Genomic DNA, 20,489 nt, shown 5'->3' with positions numbered 1-20,489 from the left:
CCACATTGGCTTTTTTTCACGGCCATATCACATTGACGGCTCATAGTCATCCTGTGATCAACCAATACTCCGAGGTTCTTCTTCTCCTCTGTTACTTCTAACTAATGTGTCCCCAGCTTATAACAAAAATTCTTGTTATTAAACCCTAAATGCATGACCTTGCACTTTTCACTATTAAATTTCATCCTATTACTATTACTCCAGTTTACAAGGTCATCTAGATCTTCCTGTATGATATCTCGGTCCTTCTCTGTATTGGCAATACCTCCCAGCTTTGTGTCATCTGCAAACTTTATCAGCACATTCTCACTTTTTTGTGCCAAGGTCAGTAATAAAAGATTAAATAAGATTGGTCCCAAAACCGATCCTTGAGGAACTCCACTAGTAATCTCCTTCCAGCCTGACAGTTCACCTTTCAGTATGACCCGTTGTAGTCTCCCCTTTAACCAGTTCCTTATCCATCTTTCAATTTTCATATTGATCCCCATCTTTTCCAATGTAGCTAATAATTCCCCACGTGAAACCGTATCAAATGCCTTACTGAAATCATGGTAAGTTAGATTCACTGTGTTTCCTTTGTCTAAGAAATGTTACCTTCCCAAAGAAGGAGATCAGGTTGGTTTGCCAAGATTTATCTCTTGTAAAACCATGTTGTATTTTGTCCCAATTACCATTGACCTCAATGTCCTTAACTACTTTCTCCTTCAAAAATTTTTCCAAGATCTTGCATACTACAGATGTCAAACTAACAGGGCTGGAGTTAGGCAGATCACTTCTTTTTTCCTTTCTTAAAAATAGGCATTTATAGACTCTATTCAGACACCCCAGGCCATCTCTTTGTTAAGCTAAATAGATTGACCTCTTTGTCTATTACTATAAAGCATGTTGTCTAATCCTTTAATCATTCTTGCGGCACTTTTCTCAACCCTCTTCAATTCAGCAACATCCTTCCTGAATTGCGGACACCAGAACTGGACATAGTATTCCAGCAGTGGTCACATCAGTGTCAATTACAGAGGTAAAATAACCTCTCTACTCAAGATTCCCCGGTTTATGCATCCAAGGATCACATTAGCTCCTTTGGCCATAGTGTCACACTAGGAGCTTGTCTTCAGCTGATTATTCACCTTGATTCCCAAATCTTTTTCAGTGTCACTGCTTCTCAGGATAGAGCCCCCAATCTTATAGGTATGGCTTACATTCTTGTTCCTAGATGTATACATTTACATTTAGCTATATTAAAATGCACATTGTTTGCTTGTGTGCCCAGCTTACCAAGCAATCCAGATAAGTGACCACTCCCCCTGTTCTTTTGTCATCTGCAAACTTTATCAGTGATGATTTTATGTTTTCTTGTTACCTGTGGTACTGGACATCCAAAATGAAGCTCATCTCCACAGAAGTAATGGAGGTGAGTGGCCTCTGGTATTTAGCCCACTGGTACTTTAGCCAGAGTACAATTAAAGGTCCAGTTCTGGCACCCTTACTTATTCTGGCACCCTTACTTATAGTAGCATCATTTAAATGAATGAATTGATGCTTTCTCTCCCCTCTAATCTTTGGGGGGAGTTATTTAGATTTCACATCTCCTTTAAACTAGAACAAAAATATATTTTTACTCCGATAATCTCCATTCCCACCCTGCTTGACAGAATGTATAACTTTGAGTAAGTGATAATGAGTGATTTGATCTTAAAGAACACAGTGAATGTCATCTAAGTATGCATTAAGAAATATGATTGGCATCTGTCATGTGTGAGGTCTTCTCTTATTCTCTGTCTAAAGTAAAAACTGTTTTTATTTCTGAAAGCATAAGGGTCTAATTTGTGGGCTAATTAAAACCACCACTAGCAAAGGATGCTGACAAAGGCTTTTTCACAGTGCTTTACAGGTATGTTTCCAGGGATGAACCTGCACTCCACAGCAGTGGATTCTGGTTTCCCTCTAAAATACTGAAATATGTTTTGGCTGTGGTAGCCCAAAAGAACATATTGAGTAAACAGTGGTTTATGCTAGGTCACCTAAGTTTTGCTGATCGGGTTGTCTCACTTGCAAGGGCATTATCCAGACTTTCAGAAACAAAAAGTTGGCACTATTCCATTTAGATGACAATGGCATTATAGAATAAACTAAGAATTTAGCAAGATTTCCTTCATAAACTCAATAAGTATGTCAATTTGACAGTCAGAATGGCTACAGTTATTTGCTGGCAGATTTTTCCAAATACATCCCTGGCAATGGATTTGGAATCTAATTTTAAGAAGCATGGCATTTTATGGAACAGGGTGTTCAAAGCAGGTCATAGAATCAGAGAAATGTAGGGCTGAAAGGGACCTAAGCCACATCTCCAGCACCGAACTGTGTGTAGAGAGCCGAGGAGAGCCATCTCAGGAAGGGAAACTGAGGCAGTGCCACACTTGGTCAGTGGGGAGGGGGGGTGCTACAGGGAAGCCACATCCCACAACATTAACGTATTTCAGTGGTTAACTATCTTACAGTTAGGAATTTTCCCCTAATATTCAACCTAAATCTCCATTGCTGCAGATTAAGTTGATTACTTCTTGTTAGTATATATGCAAAGTGCCTCAGGTGACACTTGACCAGGATTCATCACCAAATTTGGTCAGCTGGTTGAATCATTAACCTGCCCAGGCCAGGTACTGATGGGGAGTGTGATGTGAATTCTGATCCATTCCCCCTCAGATTACTTCTTGACCTACCTTCAATGGACATGGAGAAAATTTCATCACCATACTCCTTATAACAGTCCTTAACAATATTTGAAGACTATTCTCAGGTTCTCCCTCAGCCTTCTTTCCCTAGATTAATCATGCTCAGTTTTTTTTAACCTTTCCTTAGAGGTCAGGTTTTCTAAACCTTTTATCATTTTTGTTGCTCTCCTCTGGATGCTCTCCAATTTGTGCACATCCTTCTTAAAGTGTGGCACCTACTCCAGCTGAGGCCTCACCAGTGCTGAGTACAGCAGAATAAATACCTCCCATTTCTTTCATCTGACACTACTATTAATACACCCCAGATTGACATTTTTCACAACTGCTTCATATTGTTGGCTCATACAGTTTGTGAACCATTATAACCCCAAGGGCCTTTTCAGCAGCACTACTGCCTAGCCAGTTATTCCCCATTTTGTAGTTGTGCATTTGATTTTTCCTTCTTAAGTGTAGTAATTTGCACTTGTCCTCATGGAATTTCAATTTGTTGATTTCAGACTGATAATCCTATGGAAAATATTGCTCATATAGGATAGATGGATAGTTGTTAGATAGAAAGTTATTTTTATATTTGAATAATAAAGGTCTAGTAGTAAAAGTCAATAGTAATTTGCCAAGTAAGAATCAATTATAGAACTAGCGAGTGTTCACGTGCTAGATCCCTAATCAAATAGCACAGTATTCTGTGCCAGAAAAACTGAACCATACACAATACTGATGCTTTCTCTCATTTCCATTTCCAAAATCCCATTTCCTGGTGGCAACAGCAGACGAAGAGTATGCTCCTGAGAATCTAAATGTTACCAAGGGAAGAAGTTTCACCCAAGACTATAACCCTTCAAAAGCCAGCCATGAAATAACATATGTTGTAATTGTTACTATTTTAGGGCAATAAATAGTGAGGTGCCAAGCTCCTCCTGAAAGCAAGACAGCAATGGAAGATAAGATGCTGTAAGAATTCTGAAAAACTCCCAGAAGCGGCCAGCAGCAGGTCCAGTTCCTAGGTAGAGGTGCGCAAGCAGCTGTATGTGGTTCTCACCCACAGGCGCTGCCCCCGCCCCCAATTCCCTTTGGCCAGTGAGCCGGTGTTTAGGGCAGGGGCAGCACACAGAGCCCGATGGCCCCCCTGCCTAGAAGCCAGAGCTGCTGCTGGCCACTTCCAGGATGCAGCGTGATGTTAGAACAGGTAGGGACTAGCCTGCCTTAGCCGGGCAGCACCACCCACGTGGTTTTTAATGGCCCGGTCAGCTGTACTGACCAGAGCCACCGCGACCCAGTACCTTACATTCTGCGACCCAGTACTGGGTCGCGACCCTCAATTTGAAAAACACTGGCCTAGTATTAAGTATTTATGTATTGTGTTGGAAAGGACACAAACACTTGTACTGTATGAGGTGCAACATGCCAGCTGATCTTTAGTGAAAATCATGTCAAATGTATCTACTTATGCATCTGAGGTCCAATTATCCTGTCATCTGCATATGCACAACACCAATTGACTTCAAAGAGAGTTGAATGTGCACAATTGATGGGATAATTGAGCCCCTGGTAATTCAAGTTCCACAAGTCTATCTCCAAAGAGGAGTGAACCCAGCATTTTGATAAACACATGGAATTTCAAAGCAATACAAAGTTGAACTTACGGACACACATTTCCCTGCTTTCATAAAATCCAGGACAGCACTGAGATTTCCGTCTGTACATTGTTTTTTCTCCATGCCTGTAGGCAGTACGGTAACTGATTCTAATGAAAAATAAATGGATTTTACATTTCTTATAATGGCTTTGAAATAGAACAATGTTTAATTTAACATATTTAGGAATATCTTGGGTTGATACACAATACAAGAGAAACAAAAACAAAAACAAAGATTTGGCTTTTTTGTTTGATAAATTTAACAATATCAATGTTCCATTCTGGAAATCTGCCAGTATTACCATCATAACCTTATTTTTCAGGGGTCAGTAAAAAAGATTAAGCATTCTGATTATTTACCTACATTTAAGCCAATAGGAGTCGCCATCTTAGATTTTGACATTTCTGGAAATAGAGTTTTCTAATGTAACATTTTCTAGAATAAAATTAAGGAACTACACAACACCAACTGGCTAGCCTATAAGATCATTATAGGTTCCAACTTCCAAAGGCAATAGTTCTGGAAATTACCGTGCAAAAGGTTTACTCAGGGTGTCAGAGCCAGAGCCATACTGCAGGGTTAAGAGGAAGAGAGCACAGCTCTATGGGCTCAGATTCTGAAAAGTGCTAACTTTTGTGAAACATGAGGGCACTCAGCATTTCACAGGCATGAGGCATTCAGCACCTTGCAGGATCACGCCCCATGTGAACAGAAGCACTAACACAACAAAAGAAACACAAATTGTGTCAATGTGACAATGGTAAAGAATCACAGAAAGAGTTGCTTTTTTTTAAAACACTAAACAAGCAACTTTATTAGAATAAGGAATATAGCTTTATCCCTACAGCCTCTCCCTCTACACTTTCTCTCTTCACTGTAGAGTTCCAGCCTAGAACCTTCTCAAGCTCTCTCCTGCCTGGCTTCTGACTACAGATTTAAGGAAACAATACACATACCCTCACAAAACCCGACCTAATATGAACACTGAACAATGAACAGCACACATCTAGATGGCAACATAGAAGACACGTGTTGTCAGTACAACATCTCCATGAACTCTGTATCACTTGCATTTCGTATTGTCAATATTAAACTATCTTATGTGGTATGCTCAAGGAGTAGTTACCCAACACCACCATAACTAATGGGTGTATCATACTGGGCAGAAGAGAAAGAATACTTTACAGCTGCTGAGGCCAGTTCTGAGTCACTCATTCCTTCCTTATTTTGTTACTATGCATAAGAAAGAGATTTCCTTAAACAAGCCTTTTTTCCCCTGGAAGGCTGCCCTCTTTCTCCAAAGAGGGCAGCAAGTCATATGCCTCATTTTACACCTCCATCCAGTTACTCCTTGTAAGAGCTGAAGGGTATCATATTTTGGCATATCATACAAATCTTTTTTAACCTGGTCACCACCTATCAGATACATACCACATATATGATGGGTTGATAGACCCTATGATCTTGACAGGGACAAATGCTATAAACACATATACTATTGACTGATTTAGACAAACATTTTCCAGATGAGGTGAACTGTAACTGCTAGACAGTTTGTTCACTATTGTTGATGTATGTTGTACACAACAGTCAGTTTTTACCACACTAAATATACACCTTTCATACATTACTACAACAAATGAACAATTTGAAAATACTGATAATTATAAATTACCTGTGTCGTGTGCATTTAAACCAGTTCAATATGTCAGTACAGCTGGTGTAGTAAATTTGATCAAAAGGATGTGGATAGGATTCTTGAACTGTAACTGAATAACTGAAGAAAAAGAAAACAGATTACTGAGCAAGTATGGGCTCATAGTATTACTCTTTTTACAAAGAAAAATCAATCCCAGTAGATTAGCTGTAGCTAGAATTGATGACTATACACAGGTCTTTGGGGGAGAGTCAATAACCTCTAGAAATATTTATATCAGTATTTAACAATATAAAACTATGAACTTGACAGTCCTTTTCCATCCAGGTTTGCCTTCACAGATGCAGACCTGCAGAAGAGATGTTTCTTGAGCCTCCCTAAGAAACAGATCTACACCTTACACTACCAACTAAGACTGTCCCCGTCCTAAGGGTAGAGTCTGTGGCTACATCTTCACTACCCGCCGTATCGGCGGGTAGCAATCGATTGCTCGGGGATTGATATATTATGTCTGATCTAGACGCAATATATCGATCCCCGAACGCGCTTATATCGATTCCGGAACTCCACCAACCCGAACGGAGTTGCGGAGTCGACATGGGGAGCCGCGGACATCGATCCCGCGCTGTGAGGACGGTGAGTAATTCGATCTTAGATACTTCGACTTCAGCTACGTTATTCATGTAGCTGAAGTTGCGTATCTGAGATCGATTTTCCCCCGTAGCGTAGACCAGCCCTGTGACTGTCAAGCTCAAACTACTATGTATGAAAATGTAGGAAATGGCATCAAGGAAGCACTTAGCACACTCAATGCTTTTTCTACTGTTTTGCCAGAAGTAGATGTAAAATGGAGTGGCAAGTTCTTCCCTGGGTGCCTAACAATCAGAGACGACAACTCCAAAATGGAAAACAGCTAAAAAAGGATAGGATTCACTGAATGGAAGGTTCTCTCGTCGTGATGGTATTTTGGAACAGGGAGGAAAAAGAATGATGAGCCCCGTGCCTCACTACACTGAACTATGAAGTAGGCATCTCAAGTACTTTCAAGAAAGTGGAACACATCCAACCTCAAGCCAATACCCCCTTCAGTAGTGATTATCAATGTGGGAAGATCCCCATCCTAACCAATAATTGCAGATTTGTTACTTTCTGTAAAGAACCCAAGATCTAGGTTCCTTTCTCACTGACTTCCCTTCTCCAGGAGGGAATAATACAACAGGAATTACAGCAATTACAGCTCTAATACTGTAGATATTTTCACGGCCTGTGGCACAGGCTTTGAGGGAGGAGATGGATGGCTATCCCAATCTTCAGCCCATCTTGCTGTTACAGTAGCTATACTACTAAGAACTGTGAAATGGAAGGGTTTATTTTGGTTTCTCTTTTGCACATGGGGCCATGAACAGGTCAGTTCATAGCAGCAAGTCATTTATGAGGCATTATGAGCCTTATATGCCCCAGAAGGCCATTCATCCACTCTGCAGAAAAAGGGCCAGCTCCTGAGAGGTGTTGAGCACTCTCAATTTTGATTGATTTTAGTGGAAATTATGGACATTCAATAGCTTGGAGGATTGGGTCCTACAGCCTTAATTTGGTACTATATAAATAAAATAAAATAAAATAAAATAAAATAATCACCATCCTAACAGAAGCATATCAGTACATACAATTTAACTTTTGCTCTACATTTATTTTTTTCCTTAATATTTTCATGCAAGTTTATTAAAGATACAGACCACTAAGGGTTATTGTTGTTTGTTTAAAGACAGCCTTTCATTTTGTGCCAAATTTTCAGAACTTGGGAGGTCATATTTCTTTTCAATAAAACTGTACCTGAAATTAATTATGTCTATTAAAGAAAGTGATCAGTAGATTCTGATTTACTGAAGACTTTAATAATTCAAAGTGGATGGCAACGACAACTAACCAATGTAATCATTTAGTAGTTTTTGCAAAATGACTGAGCCCTATTATGCTGTGAATTGTTATTGATTGTGAGAAAAGTATAACAAGAGACCTTACAGTTAACTAAAGAGTAACATCTGCGTCAGTCATAATATTTTAAAGTTCTTATTCCCAACCCTAACATTGTCCATCATTTTATGAAATGGAAAACAGCTAACTGCCACAGACTGGATCTTAACAACCTAATAAATCCTATATTATGCAGATATTAACAGATAGCCAAACATAAAATTGATTTCAGTTTCGTTTTTTAATGTCTACCATGTTGCAATTTCCACATTAAAAACATACAGCACAAGACACAATAGTGTAATGAATATATCCACTTGGACTGAGATGTTTCCTGATGAATATTAAAGTTAAAAAATGACAACTATATGTAAAATTGAAGCTCATCAGGAAGTGCAAGCTTAATTAAGAGGTGAACCAACCATCTTTAAAGAACAGAGAGAAGACACGAACTGAAAAAATCACAGACTTCACTAAAAAAAGAAAATTGTTCTGCATGCAGGCAGGGACTGCTCTGCTGGGTAATATATCTGACCAAATGGAACTAAGAATAGATTGTTTAAAGAAAAGTAATGTAAATCTGAAAAATCAGTTGTCTCAAGTGAGGACCAAACTGGAGAAATAAAGGCAGGAGACTGAAATTTGTAATACATTTTCCTGAGGATATATCAAGGGAATAAGCTTTTAAATAATCTCACTGAGCAGCTGGAGAGCCAAGTTTGGAGCCATAAAATGAGCTTTCTTGGCCAACCAGAGAAAGTAGAGAGAGAAAATCTGCTAGGACTTTTAGAGAAATGTCTGAAAAACCTGTACCTGAAATCCTCTTTGAATACTGTGAATAGAAAGACTTAGAGGGATGATTAAGAGAATACCTAAAGTTATGGTATACTTAGATACTAAAATGACAGCAATCTTAGAAATATGTTGGATGATAATTGCAGACAGTGTGTAGAACAATTATTTCCTGTAACAGATTAAAGAGAGAAAGTGTATTCTGAACGAGGCTTAGAAAGTACGGGACATTAAAGATCAACACATTTTTTAAAATGGCTTCCAAGAAATACAATTTTAAAGTGTTAGTTTTTTTTCCTGCCAAACTACATGTGCAACCCAGTGGGAAAGTATACGTGGTTTGGGACTCAAAGCCTGCAGAGAAGCCATTGGAGCAAGTGGAATCCTTCTACATTTCAGAGGAGAAAATAATAACTGAATCTTAGAAAACTCTTAACCAGACTGTTTGTGCTGGCAATAAATCAACTTTTGACCGAGTAATGGGATTATAACGTATGAGAGTGAAGGGTACATTTTCTTCTGTGGTGCTAATTCCCGGGGCTGGCCACAAACATGTGCCAAGTGTGTGGCCAAATAGGGCTCCACACATTTGGTGTCCCTGATCAGTCAATATCTATTCCAAGACAGCACCTACAATCTTCCCTTCCTGTTTTGACCACTTACCTAGAGAGGGGACATTGGGGATCTAACTTTTCCAAGTGTCCAGAGCCCACTCCCTGCTGGTTCCTGCATCCTCCTAAAGACAAACAACTCTAATCCCATCCAGCTGTCATACTCTGTCCAACCAAATGTTATGGGGGTTACCTCAACTTCCCTGGGGCTCTGCACTTCTTACTTTACACAGGGCCAGCTCTGTTCATTCCTACTATGATCTCAGTTCACATGTAATGAGGGTTTTATTACTGGGCGAGCCTCTTACTTAAAAGTTTACAGGAAATACCAATGACACAAGCAGCAATAAACTGGTAGCTGGTGGTTATTCTTTTATACCTACTGTCTGTTCTGAATGGGAATATAAATGGCTATGGCAATTTTCAGTTTGTGATTGTATACATTCTAAGCCCCAGAAAATGGAAGGATGAATGAAAGTTGACATTTAGAAACACTAGGTAGATTTGTTACATTTTTGTTTTCTGCAGCCTTTGATTATTTATCTTAAAGAAATCTTGCAATAGATAATTCTTTTCTTTTTGTTTACATTTATCTTGTAGCTTCCTTCAAAATCATCCCTAGAGCTAAAGACAGCCCTCCCCACCCTGCCATCCCCCATATAGGATATAAAGTAATATCAAACAAGCTTCTGGCTTTGTGCTTGACATTCAGAAACCGGGTATTTATTCAGCTAACTACTTGATATATATCAGCAAAAACAAGTTTTTGCATATTCTAACTTGCATGTGACAATTTAAGGCTAGAGAGTTGAAATGTTCCACAGGAATCTCAGAGTATTTGTTGGATCAGGCCCTTAGAGGCCATTTTTGATAAATAGCCCATAAAGTATAGAAATATCACCATAAGGCATGTGTCTCTACTAATGCTCACCAAAACTCTCAACACTTAAATATATAATACAATTTACTTCTGATGCCGGAAAAATAACCTACAGATGTCCTCAAACTAACAGTCAGCCTGGCTTACTGACTAGTTGATCAGTTGTAGGCATTATTAAATAATGATAATGAGACCATGAGGCATGGTTTCATTATTATAATCTTCATACATGAAAAGAATGGAAAACAAATGCTTATTGTTTAATCTTGTCTTACCCAATGTGAACATTCTACTGGCAATTATAATGAAATCATGAAAGCAACGGACTAACTAGATTGATGAATTTATAGCCGTACATTTTAAATTTCTGAATCGCATCAAAAAATTAAGCCAACAAGTCTTAATTTAGACTCAGGGAAAGCTGAAAAGTAAAGGAGCACCCTAACCATACTTGGCCCAATTCCAGTATGGCTAATTATATTCTGAATATGCAAATTCCCCTGCTGACTTAATTGGATAAGGTATTCGTATTAACTTCTGTCCCTGTATGGTTGTGTAATGTTATTGGTGTCCTTATAATGGATGCTGCATCCTACCCCAGAGATGACTGCATTTCAGTGTAAAGCAAGATAGTCCCTTTACATATACATGGCCCAATTTTTCATTTTTCCCCTTGTAGTAACTGCAGGATCTGGTCCACAGTTCATTATTTTATAAAACACTTTAAAGCATGTGAAATGTCCTGTATAAAATAAATAATAAATATAATCAGAAGCAACTAAGGACATATCAGGTCTATGATGCTAATAGAAACATTACCTCTCCCAGTGGCTACACACATTTGGATCTTCAAGATTCAAGGATAATGTTGTCCCCGTCCACTGATGAAACAGTACAACCGGGAAGCACACAAACCAGTTCAAATTAATAATCATTCTTTCAAATAAATGACCTGTGAACAAAAACATGATTTATATTATGTCAAGGTAATATTCAAACTATAAACATAGGGAGACAAATTCTTCCTTGGTGAAACTCCATTGGTTACACCAAGTTACAATCTGGCCCCAAACCGGATTATGTAGGATAGCAGGCATTTAACAGCAAGACACATGGTGACAGCCTCATAGTAGGAATACAAGGCTCTCCTTAACAGAATTCAAAATCAGAAATTAAATGTGAATGGGTTAGATGGCACTGAGTGAGTAAATGCACTTTAGTTTCATCTCTGGAGATTTGTGTAGCGATAGTCCCGATATTTGAGGCTTTGTCTTATATAGGCACATACTACCCCCTACATCCTGTCCCGATTTTTCACACTTGCTATCTGGTCACTCTAGACCTGTGTCACAAGTGAAATTGTGTTAGATGGGCTCAGTTTACATACTAGTGGTTATCTGTCTATATCACAGAACAGACACACAAATTAAAACAACTGACATCTTTAGCTCAGAAAAGACTGAAGACTAAAGCAGCAGGGATGTTCCCAACCAGAATGAAGATGCAATTTGTTGAGTATTGTCCAATAGTGCAGACAGCACTTGTTCACAGAATGGCTCTAGGCAGGGCCTGCTCCAGGCACCAGCTCAGCAAGCAGGTGCTTGGGGTGGCCAAGGGGAAGGGGCGGCATGTCGGGCTCTTCGGCAGCAATTTGGCGGCGGGTCCCTCAGTCCCTCTTGGAGGCAAGGACCTGCTGCCGAATTGCCGCCGAAGAAGAAAGCGGCACGGTCGACCTGCCGCTGATCACGATCGCGGCTTATTTTTTCCCTGCCGCTTGGGGCAGCAAAAACGCTGGAGCCAGCCCTGACTCTAGTGACAAAGTATTTAGAGCTATGAGTCCCACAATTTAACAAGACCCAACTTCACTTATAAAAAAACATGATAGTGTATAATGTGAAACAACTGTCTTTTGCACAGCATCTCTCATAAAAACTGTATCCCAAAATTCTTCATCTATCTATTTCTAATGACTCCCCTTACTATGTCTGAGTACTACACAATCATTAATGGATTGTAGCCTCACAATACCTCTTTGAGGTAGTGAAATACGCCCCCCCCCCAATTTTACAGATGGGGAACTAAGGAACAGATTAGAATCAGAGATTGAACAAGGTCACAAAGGAAGTTTATATCAGGAATGGAACCCAGGTCTCCAGAGTCCAAAGCCCTATTCACTAGACCATACTTCCTCCTATTGATATAATTCAATACTCTTATTGCTTATTATTTGTATCACTGTAGAAGCTAATAGACCTAGTCATGGACTAGGACCCCACTGTGTTAGGAGCTGCATAAGCACAGAACTGCTCTAAGTAGTCTACTAGCTAAGTATAAGACAAGAGATAAGAAAAGGATACAGAAAGAATGGGGAGTACAAGAAAACAATTAGATAATATTGGTCAGCATGATACACAGTGGTGTGTGCACACCAGCAGAGGAGAGCCAGGCAAATGAGAAAGATCTATATTCAGATAAGATACGCATAGAAATGGTGTGAATAATGGCAAAATCAGGACTGATCTTGGACCAGTGATGGTTGAATACACTTTGAAAAGGGTGCATGTTCTGATCTTGGCTGTGAGAACAGACATGTCCCTCTGCATACAAGGGCGATGCTTGTGCACAGAGAGTTGAACTGGATCCTATGCTGATAGCAAAAAGATAGACTTACTTGGAAAAGGACTGTATCTTTAACACATGGAAGATCCTACTAACATGCACATAACTTCACAGTTAGCATGTTTTAATACATATTATTGTTTACCCAGTCTAGAATGGTGAAACTGACAACAAAATCACAGGGAAAGATGGAAGTCAGATAAACAAACAATAAATAAATGCTACACTTTTTTTCTTTTTTCATATATTTCATCTATATATATATATATATATGAATCACATATTATTCAAACCTGCAAGGTGCTGAACAAGCCCCTCAATGAGAGTATAGAGTGCTCACCACCTCCAGGAATTGCTCAATACCTTGCAGAATCAGACCCATAATTCCCATGCAAGTACATACTTTGACAATGTTTCGGGTTTTTTTTAAACCAATTTGCTTTAAGTTTTTGCAAGATTTTCTCACAGTTGGTTCCAATTTTTTGTTGTGCTTCTAAATTTAACTGTAAAATATCCGTAAAAATCATTTTATTGATGTCTGATATAAAATCCCCAATTGTAAGTCATAAAATTCTATGCTAGCACAACTTCCTCCTCCATCAAAAAGCTTATCTTAAAAATAAACTGAAATGCCGCCCAATTGCTTTGAGAATGTTGTAGCTGAATTTTCAGCTACCGAATTTTAAAATACATACTGAAATGCTTTTACTTTTTAAGACCCAGCCTCTTATTATTGTTCCCACAAAAGATTAGAATGAAGGCTCGTAAGCAGCAATTTGCCATCTACTTAAAAACAATTACCTTAAATTAGAAACTATATACAGAGTCACCAGTTCAAACAAAAATATCATCCACTTACAAATTGGAATTTGCTTTTTTGTGTAAAAGTAGAAATTAGACTAAAACAATGATTTTATAGAGGCATTAAGGAAGATCTATTATAGATCTGCTATACTGGGCCAAATCCTCATTTGGTTTAAATTGGCATGTTTCCATTGTAATCAATAGAGCTATACCATTTTACTCTAGCTGAGCATCTGGCCCTGTATCCTCATTTGATGACTGTTTCTAACATTAACTCTATATTTATACATGGCTTCCGAAATCTGGGCAAAAACAATTCTAAGATTGTTAAAGCTAACTTATGATGTAGAAATAACGTAGATTTCCCACCGAAGAGTTAATTTTTTAAGTAATGAAAATATTTTTGGTAAAATAAATGTATCTGAAACAAAAAGTTTCTGAGTAGTTTCACTACAGAGTAACACAAAACCTATTGACATATTATTTTAAAAGGAAAAAAATAAAAATGCATTGGAACATGGTAGAAGCAACATGAAATAGACATAGACTTACTTAATGGTACCTCCTCAAGAATACAAAATAAATATGCAAGCAGTTTAAGATCATGTTTAAAAAAATATTTATTTATTTTTTAAATTGTGAAGTAGAGATCACAGAGATTGCCCAGTTTTTCAAAACCTTCCTTCAAAACCCAGGCCTGACTGAAGACATTTCACTCTGGAACTTCCCTCTCATTCTGCATAGCATGGCAAGGTATTTAGTATGGAGTTAGTTTAAAAACAAATAAAAGCAGCTGCATTTTCAATTTAGTAATACCAACAAAGTGGTGATTTCCTCCATTAAAACAGACATTTTTATTTATATGTAGACTGTATACTGGATTTCTCTTTTTTCTTTTTTTTTTAAAGAAAACTTCAACAACTTTGCTTTTGGATACATTTAACAAATTTTAAAATATATTTTAAAAAAATCATTTGCATGAGCCCCCTAGTGTAAAACTTGATTGCATTCCAGATCTTTTGCTTAATTATTAAGGAAAATCAAAACAGAAAATCAGTACAACTGATTAGCATTGCTAAAGTGTTTACATTAGCAATAAAAAAAACATAGATGATTCATTTAACTCTTGCTGCCTACACTTTGCACTGATGTGTCCTGCTCAGAGATCCATGTTTGCTACTATGTAGTGCTACAAAAGGCTCAACAGGTAATATTACCAGTATTTTTCCAGTGCCCCCAATATGCAGTCTACCACATACAGTACAAATGATCTAAGAGCTGAAAACATTTGTGTTGGAATATGTCCTCTGTCTACATGTTACTGATTAGCAAAAGTATGTGTAAGTAAACAACTCATGTAAGAAGAGAAAGATCTTCTGACCTCATACAGTTTTTTGTATAATTTATGCCACTGATGTTGTAAACACTTGCTACCAGGCCTAGAGCTATAAGTAATTCCATTTAAATCAATGGTAAAGCATTCCAAAGAGGCGAAGAAAAGCCTTCAAAATGCTCCCTCATTGCCAGAAATATGTTTTCATACTTAAAAACCAAGAAATTTGTCACATCATATTTAACACTGCAAAACTAACAAGCAATTTAAGAAGTAAGATGTGAGGGCTCCACCAAGGCCACGTGTAAATTCGCAGAGTAAACTTTAAAAGCAATTTATTTGACTGGTAACTAATCAATGCAACTCTTTTGACACAGATGAAGTACACTCCCATCCTTCATCAAGGCATGCCTGAAACAAAAACAAACTGAATCTAGCAACAGCAATAAGGTCTTTCTAACCACATTTTTCCTCAAAAGAATAGGATAGGATGAACAATGACCACCCAATAGTTCACAACAGAAGGTGTTAAAATTTGATTGCCCTGCCTCATTTTCTGTTACTAGTGTAAGCTGAGTCAGAATGAGCTTTACTCTGACATTTGGTGGTGAGCTGTGGAAAAGAACTTCAGGGACCATTCTTGTTTGCATAGGCACACCCACTCCGCCTAGCATGAACCCACAGCAGCCCAAATGGCCACTTTGGCTGCTGCGGGATCCCCAGTTTCTCTGTTATTGGGGCAGGAAGAATACAGTGTTGTTACCCCGATTATGCGAATCGAGGACAATGAAACTGTTTAATGCCAGAGGGACTCACCATCAACTAAGTAGCACTCACTAGACAAGGGACATGGGTTCCAAAACCTAGTGAATTGAGAGAGGGTAGGGACAGGTCTTTGTACCTGATGGTATGGGCCCTTTTGAAATGCTAATTGCATCTCCTCCTCTCTCTCTACTGTGGAATATTAGAGCTAATTTTAATTCTATTAGGAATCTAGTTACAGGCTACTGAGCTGAATTCACGTCGGGATAATGGTGCACCAGCACTGAGGCTCCCCTACTACAAGCTGAAATCTCTAAGTGCTGAAATCACTGAGTGCTCAGGGTGTGTGCGGCTGAACCTTTGTTGCTGAGTGGCTGGTGGACTGGAGCAGCTTGTGGGACAGCTGGTGGAGCGAAACAGTTAGTGGAATGGCTGGAGGGGTAGAGCGGCTGGTGGCGTGGCTAGTGGTGAAGGCTGCAGCAGAACCCCATGGAGAGACGGGGCAGTCAGCCTCGGACCATGTAAGGTGCCCCAGGCTGGGAGGTAAAATTACACCACTGTGCCTCCCCCTCAGGCTGGGAGGTAAAATTCTGCAGATAAATTTTTGAACTCAGGAACAGAGACTGGGATTGTTGGACTTTTGGGTGATTTTTGGGTTGCTCGACTCAAGAGACTTTTGGGGTGCTTGACTTTTGGGACTTTGGGTGAGCTTTTGGGTTGCTGGATTTAAGACCCTGACAGGAAAAGGACACTGCCAAACTTACTTGGGGGTGGGTCTTTTGCTCATGGTTTGTGTTATGAATCCTGTTAGTGGTGTTTCCCCAACATAATGCTGCACTGTTTCCCTCCTTTATTAAAAGGATTTTGCTACACTCAGACTCTGTGCTTGCGAGAGGGAAAGTATTGCCTCTTAGAAGTGCCCGGGAGCGGGGGTGGCATGTAATTGTCCCACGTCACTTTTACTATACCTGATTTGTGCACACAAATCTGGGATTTGTAGATGTGCCCACTGCACCCACTTTTGATAATCTGGACCTAATTAAGAAAACCTCAAAACCCCAGAGTGGTAGGTAATATTACTATACCTGGCATGTAGTTACCTTTTTTAAATTAAGTTCAGGATCAGAAGTAGAAAAAAAGAAAGGAAAGCAAACATTCCTCATTTACAGATTGGTAAATGGAGGCCCTACTCACAGTTCTCTGCTCTAACCACTATACTCTAGTCTATCTTAACAAAATGTAAATGCTGGGAGAGGTTGGGGAACAAAAGCTAAGATAATGAAAACCATGAAAGAAGCAGAAGCTGCTCAGGGCAGTGGAGAAGTATTTTATGGTTAGCAGAATCAAATGCTGTTGGTGAATTAAGCAGTATTAGAACTGCAACGCAACAGAGCTATAGTATGATACAATTGCTAACATGACACACTGGACTGAAGAGCAAGGGAAATGCTGATATAGCTTTCCCACAATTTTGCAAAAGTACTTTTATCTCTGCAGCATGAAACATGCAACAGAAACATATATTTAATTGGGAAAGGAACGTCCAGGAAAGTAATATCTGCTTTGTTCTAATCAGTCAGATATTTTTTGTTCATTTCTGTCCTTTAGCACAGATATTGTATAGGTTGTTTGGAAACTTTCTAATCATCTACAGTGCACTCTGTGAAACTGGTAAACTAGGTGCCAGCTCTTGCCAAGGCTGAGCACTGACAAATTCATAACTGGAAATCAGACCACTTGTCCCGTTCAAGATAGGTGTTGGACTTGTAAGGATGTTCAGACTCTATAAAACACTTGAAAGTTGCTGAATGCATTAACCTTACTTGTAATATCTATAGCCCATGCTGTAAGGTAATATGTAAGTTTTGCTTTATAACTGTAAAAATGCCTGCTCTGAACTTCTAAACCCAGGAGAAGGAGTGGTTCCTCAGCCTACCTTCTTATCAACTGTTGGGAATAGGCCACATCCACCCTGATTGAATTGGCCTCCTTAGCACAGACCGCCCCCCTTGGTAAGGCAACTCCCATCTTTTCATGTGCTGTATATTTATACCTGCTTACTGTATTTTTCACCTCATGCATCTAATGAAGTGAGTTATAGCCAGGGGTGAAAGTAAAATTGAAAACTTACCGGTACAGGAGCCAGCTCTGGCCCCCCCTGGAAGGGGCGGGGCCTTGGGAGGAAGATGGCGGAATTGGGGGTCAGCATCCCCCAGCCAGCCCTTCCAGTCTACCTGGCCTGCACCACCGGGGCTCCAGCAGCAATTTAAAGGGCCCGGGGCTCTGGCCGCTGCTGCCACTACTGTAGCAGTGGCTGCAGCCCTGGGCCCTTTTAAATGGCCTGCCCCGGGGCAGCTGCTTCTTTTGCTGCCCTTCTCTCCCCCACATTGGCAGCCTGGGGGGACAAAAGGGCAGTGACAATAAAGCGCTGCTGTGGCAAAGACCCTGCTTAAAGTGCTGCCGCGGTAGTGCTTAACAACCCTACTTAAAGTGCTGCCGCGGTAGTGCTTAACAACCCTACTTAAAGTGCTGCCGCGGCAGCGCTTTAATGTTGCTGCCCCTCTTGCGCTCCGCCGTTGGCAGCCCTGACACTAGGAACCCGGCAGGGCCGCCGACAAGGGGTGCAAAAGCGGCAGCGCTTTAAAGTAAGGTGGTAGGAGCCCGTACCAGGAGCCACTTTTTACCGGTATGCCATACCGGCCAGTACCACCTTGCTTTCACCCCTGGTTATAGCCCATGAAACCTTATGCCCAAATAAATGTGTTAGTCTCTAAGATGCCACAAGGACTCCTTGTTGTTTGTATTAAAACTAAGTGCTCCATTGTGAAGCATCACAATATGAAGCTTGGGCTAATTGCCTTCTCACATCTGTAAAGCAGCTATGTACAAGGAAGCCTGTCCCATCAACTTTAATTCTGGAAGAAGAAAATATAGATAGCTGACATGAAAATTCTTCATGTCTTTGCTGTTTGGACACTCACTGGCCTGAAGCTAGGAAACAGAAGCAGAGATCCTCAAGGTCAACCTGGTTTAGTCTTCAAAAGATATTCAGTACTGAGAGATTACTACAACTCTGTCACCTTTTGGAACCATAGATCATTAAATTTATCACTAAATCCAGCTTGCCTGGGTTGCCAGATAGACTGCAGTTTCCAAGGGGACTGTCTGTGACTCTAGAGTAAGACTCATATAGTGATTCAGGCATTCACATTTGCTACTATGTTGGTGAAATCATTATAGAACATATCACTGGTTTGGGAAGTTGGCACTCACAGTTGTGAGCCACTCCCTACAACATGACACATTGTATTCCCTTGTATTACATTGGTACACAACCATCCTGCACATGATAGCAGAGGATGTTATTTTAAAAAGAAATAAGCTCTTGTTCATCATACTTTCATTTTCACATTGTTTACAAATTGTACAATCAATATTGAGTATGGCGTTGGTGATATAGGAGGTGGCCCTCCTCTCTCTCAATCCCTATTGTTTAGGACTAAGCCAATGCTGCAGAATAACATTAGGTGATAGAAGACTGTGCTCCTGAAAATGTCCCCAGATGACAGACAGAACTTGAGTATCACCTAAAGAATTCATGGTACTTCTTGCCAAAATAGCAAGGTTAGCATCAAATTCTGTTGGTAGCTGTAATCTATGTATTTTAAATACCCACTTCAATTCCACTAGGGTAAGGTATTCTTTGCTTCCTTTCCTAACTCATTGTTTAGTGTAACGTTAAATCATTTCATCCTAGAGGTCTTAGTTCCTCTGCTATATTCCCTATTTGTTTGCAAAGCTCTTTGGGATAAGGCACAAAATAAATGTAAGGCCGCATCACGTGACATAGAGCATCTTTTTTTAAAAAGTGTCTTTCCTTGTGTCAAGGTTTTTTCCCCAGACTTTGAACTTTAGAGTATAAAAAGTGGGGACCTGCATGAACACTTCTAAGCTTAATTACTAGCTTATATCTGGTATGCTGACACCAGCCAGAATTTAGTGTCTGCCACACTTTCTGTTCCCCCAAAACCTTCCCTGGGGAACACAGATTCAAACCCCTCTAAGTTGGATCTTAAAACAAGGAGATACTAACCATCTCCCTCTTTTTCCCCCCAGACTTTCCCCTCCCTGGGTTGCCTTGAGAGGCTTCACACAGATCCAAACTCCTTGGATCTGAAAACAAGGAGGAATTAACCATCCTCCCCTACCAATCCCTGGTGAGTTTAGACCCAATCCCTTGGATCTTAAAACAAGGAAAAATCAATCAGGTTCTTAAGAAGAAAGTTTTTAATTAAAGAAAGAAAAGGTAAAAATTATCTCTGTAAAATCAGGATGGAAAATGCTTTACAGGGTACTCAGATTCATACAGACCAGAGGGACACCCCTCCCCCAGCCTTACATTCAAAGTTACAGCAAACAGAGGTAAAAATCCTTCCAGCAAAAAGAAGTATTTACAAGTTGAGAAAACAAACATAAGACTAATCTGCCTTGCCTGACTATTACTTACAATTTTGAAACATGAGAGACTGATTCAGAAAGATTTGGAGAGCCTGGAATGATGTCCCGTCCCTCTCAGTCCCGAGAGCGAACAACGAACAAAACAAAAAGCACAAACAAAGACTTCCCTCCACCAAGATTTGAAAGTATCTTGTCCCCCCATTGGTCCTCTGGTCAGGTGTCAGCCAGGT

At 39.7% G+C, this 20,489-nt stretch overlaps 1 protein-coding gene across 2 annotated transcripts in view; it reads right to left on the bottom strand.

Moving 5' to 3' along the window:
• Positions 1–20,489, bottom strand: part of MEGF10 (multiple EGF like domains 10) — a 148,808-nt gene that overhangs the window by 94,707 nt on the left and 33,612 nt on the right. For both annotated transcript variants that reach the window (XM_050945622.1, XM_050945621.1), the window contains exons 2-4: positions 11,103–11,235; positions 6,045–6,146; positions 4,376–4,476 (exon numbers count right to left, since the gene is read on the bottom strand). In XM_050945622.1, coding sequence (XP_050801579.1) covers positions 4,376–4,476; positions 6,045–6,146; positions 11,103–11,218 — 319 coding nt within the window. In that variant the 5' untranslated portion in view covers positions 11,219–11,235. The remainder of the gene's footprint in view (positions 1–4,375; positions 4,477–6,044; positions 6,147–11,102; positions 11,236–20,489) is intronic.

This window comes from Gopherus flavomarginatus, chromosome 3 (genome assembly GCF_025201925.1).
Source record: "Gopherus flavomarginatus isolate rGopFla2 chromosome 3, rGopFla2.mat.asm, whole genome shotgun sequence".
Lineage (NCBI taxonomy): Eukaryota > Metazoa > Chordata > Testudines > Testudinidae > Gopherus > Gopherus flavomarginatus.
This window is presented reverse-complemented; position numbering and strand designations above follow the sequence as displayed.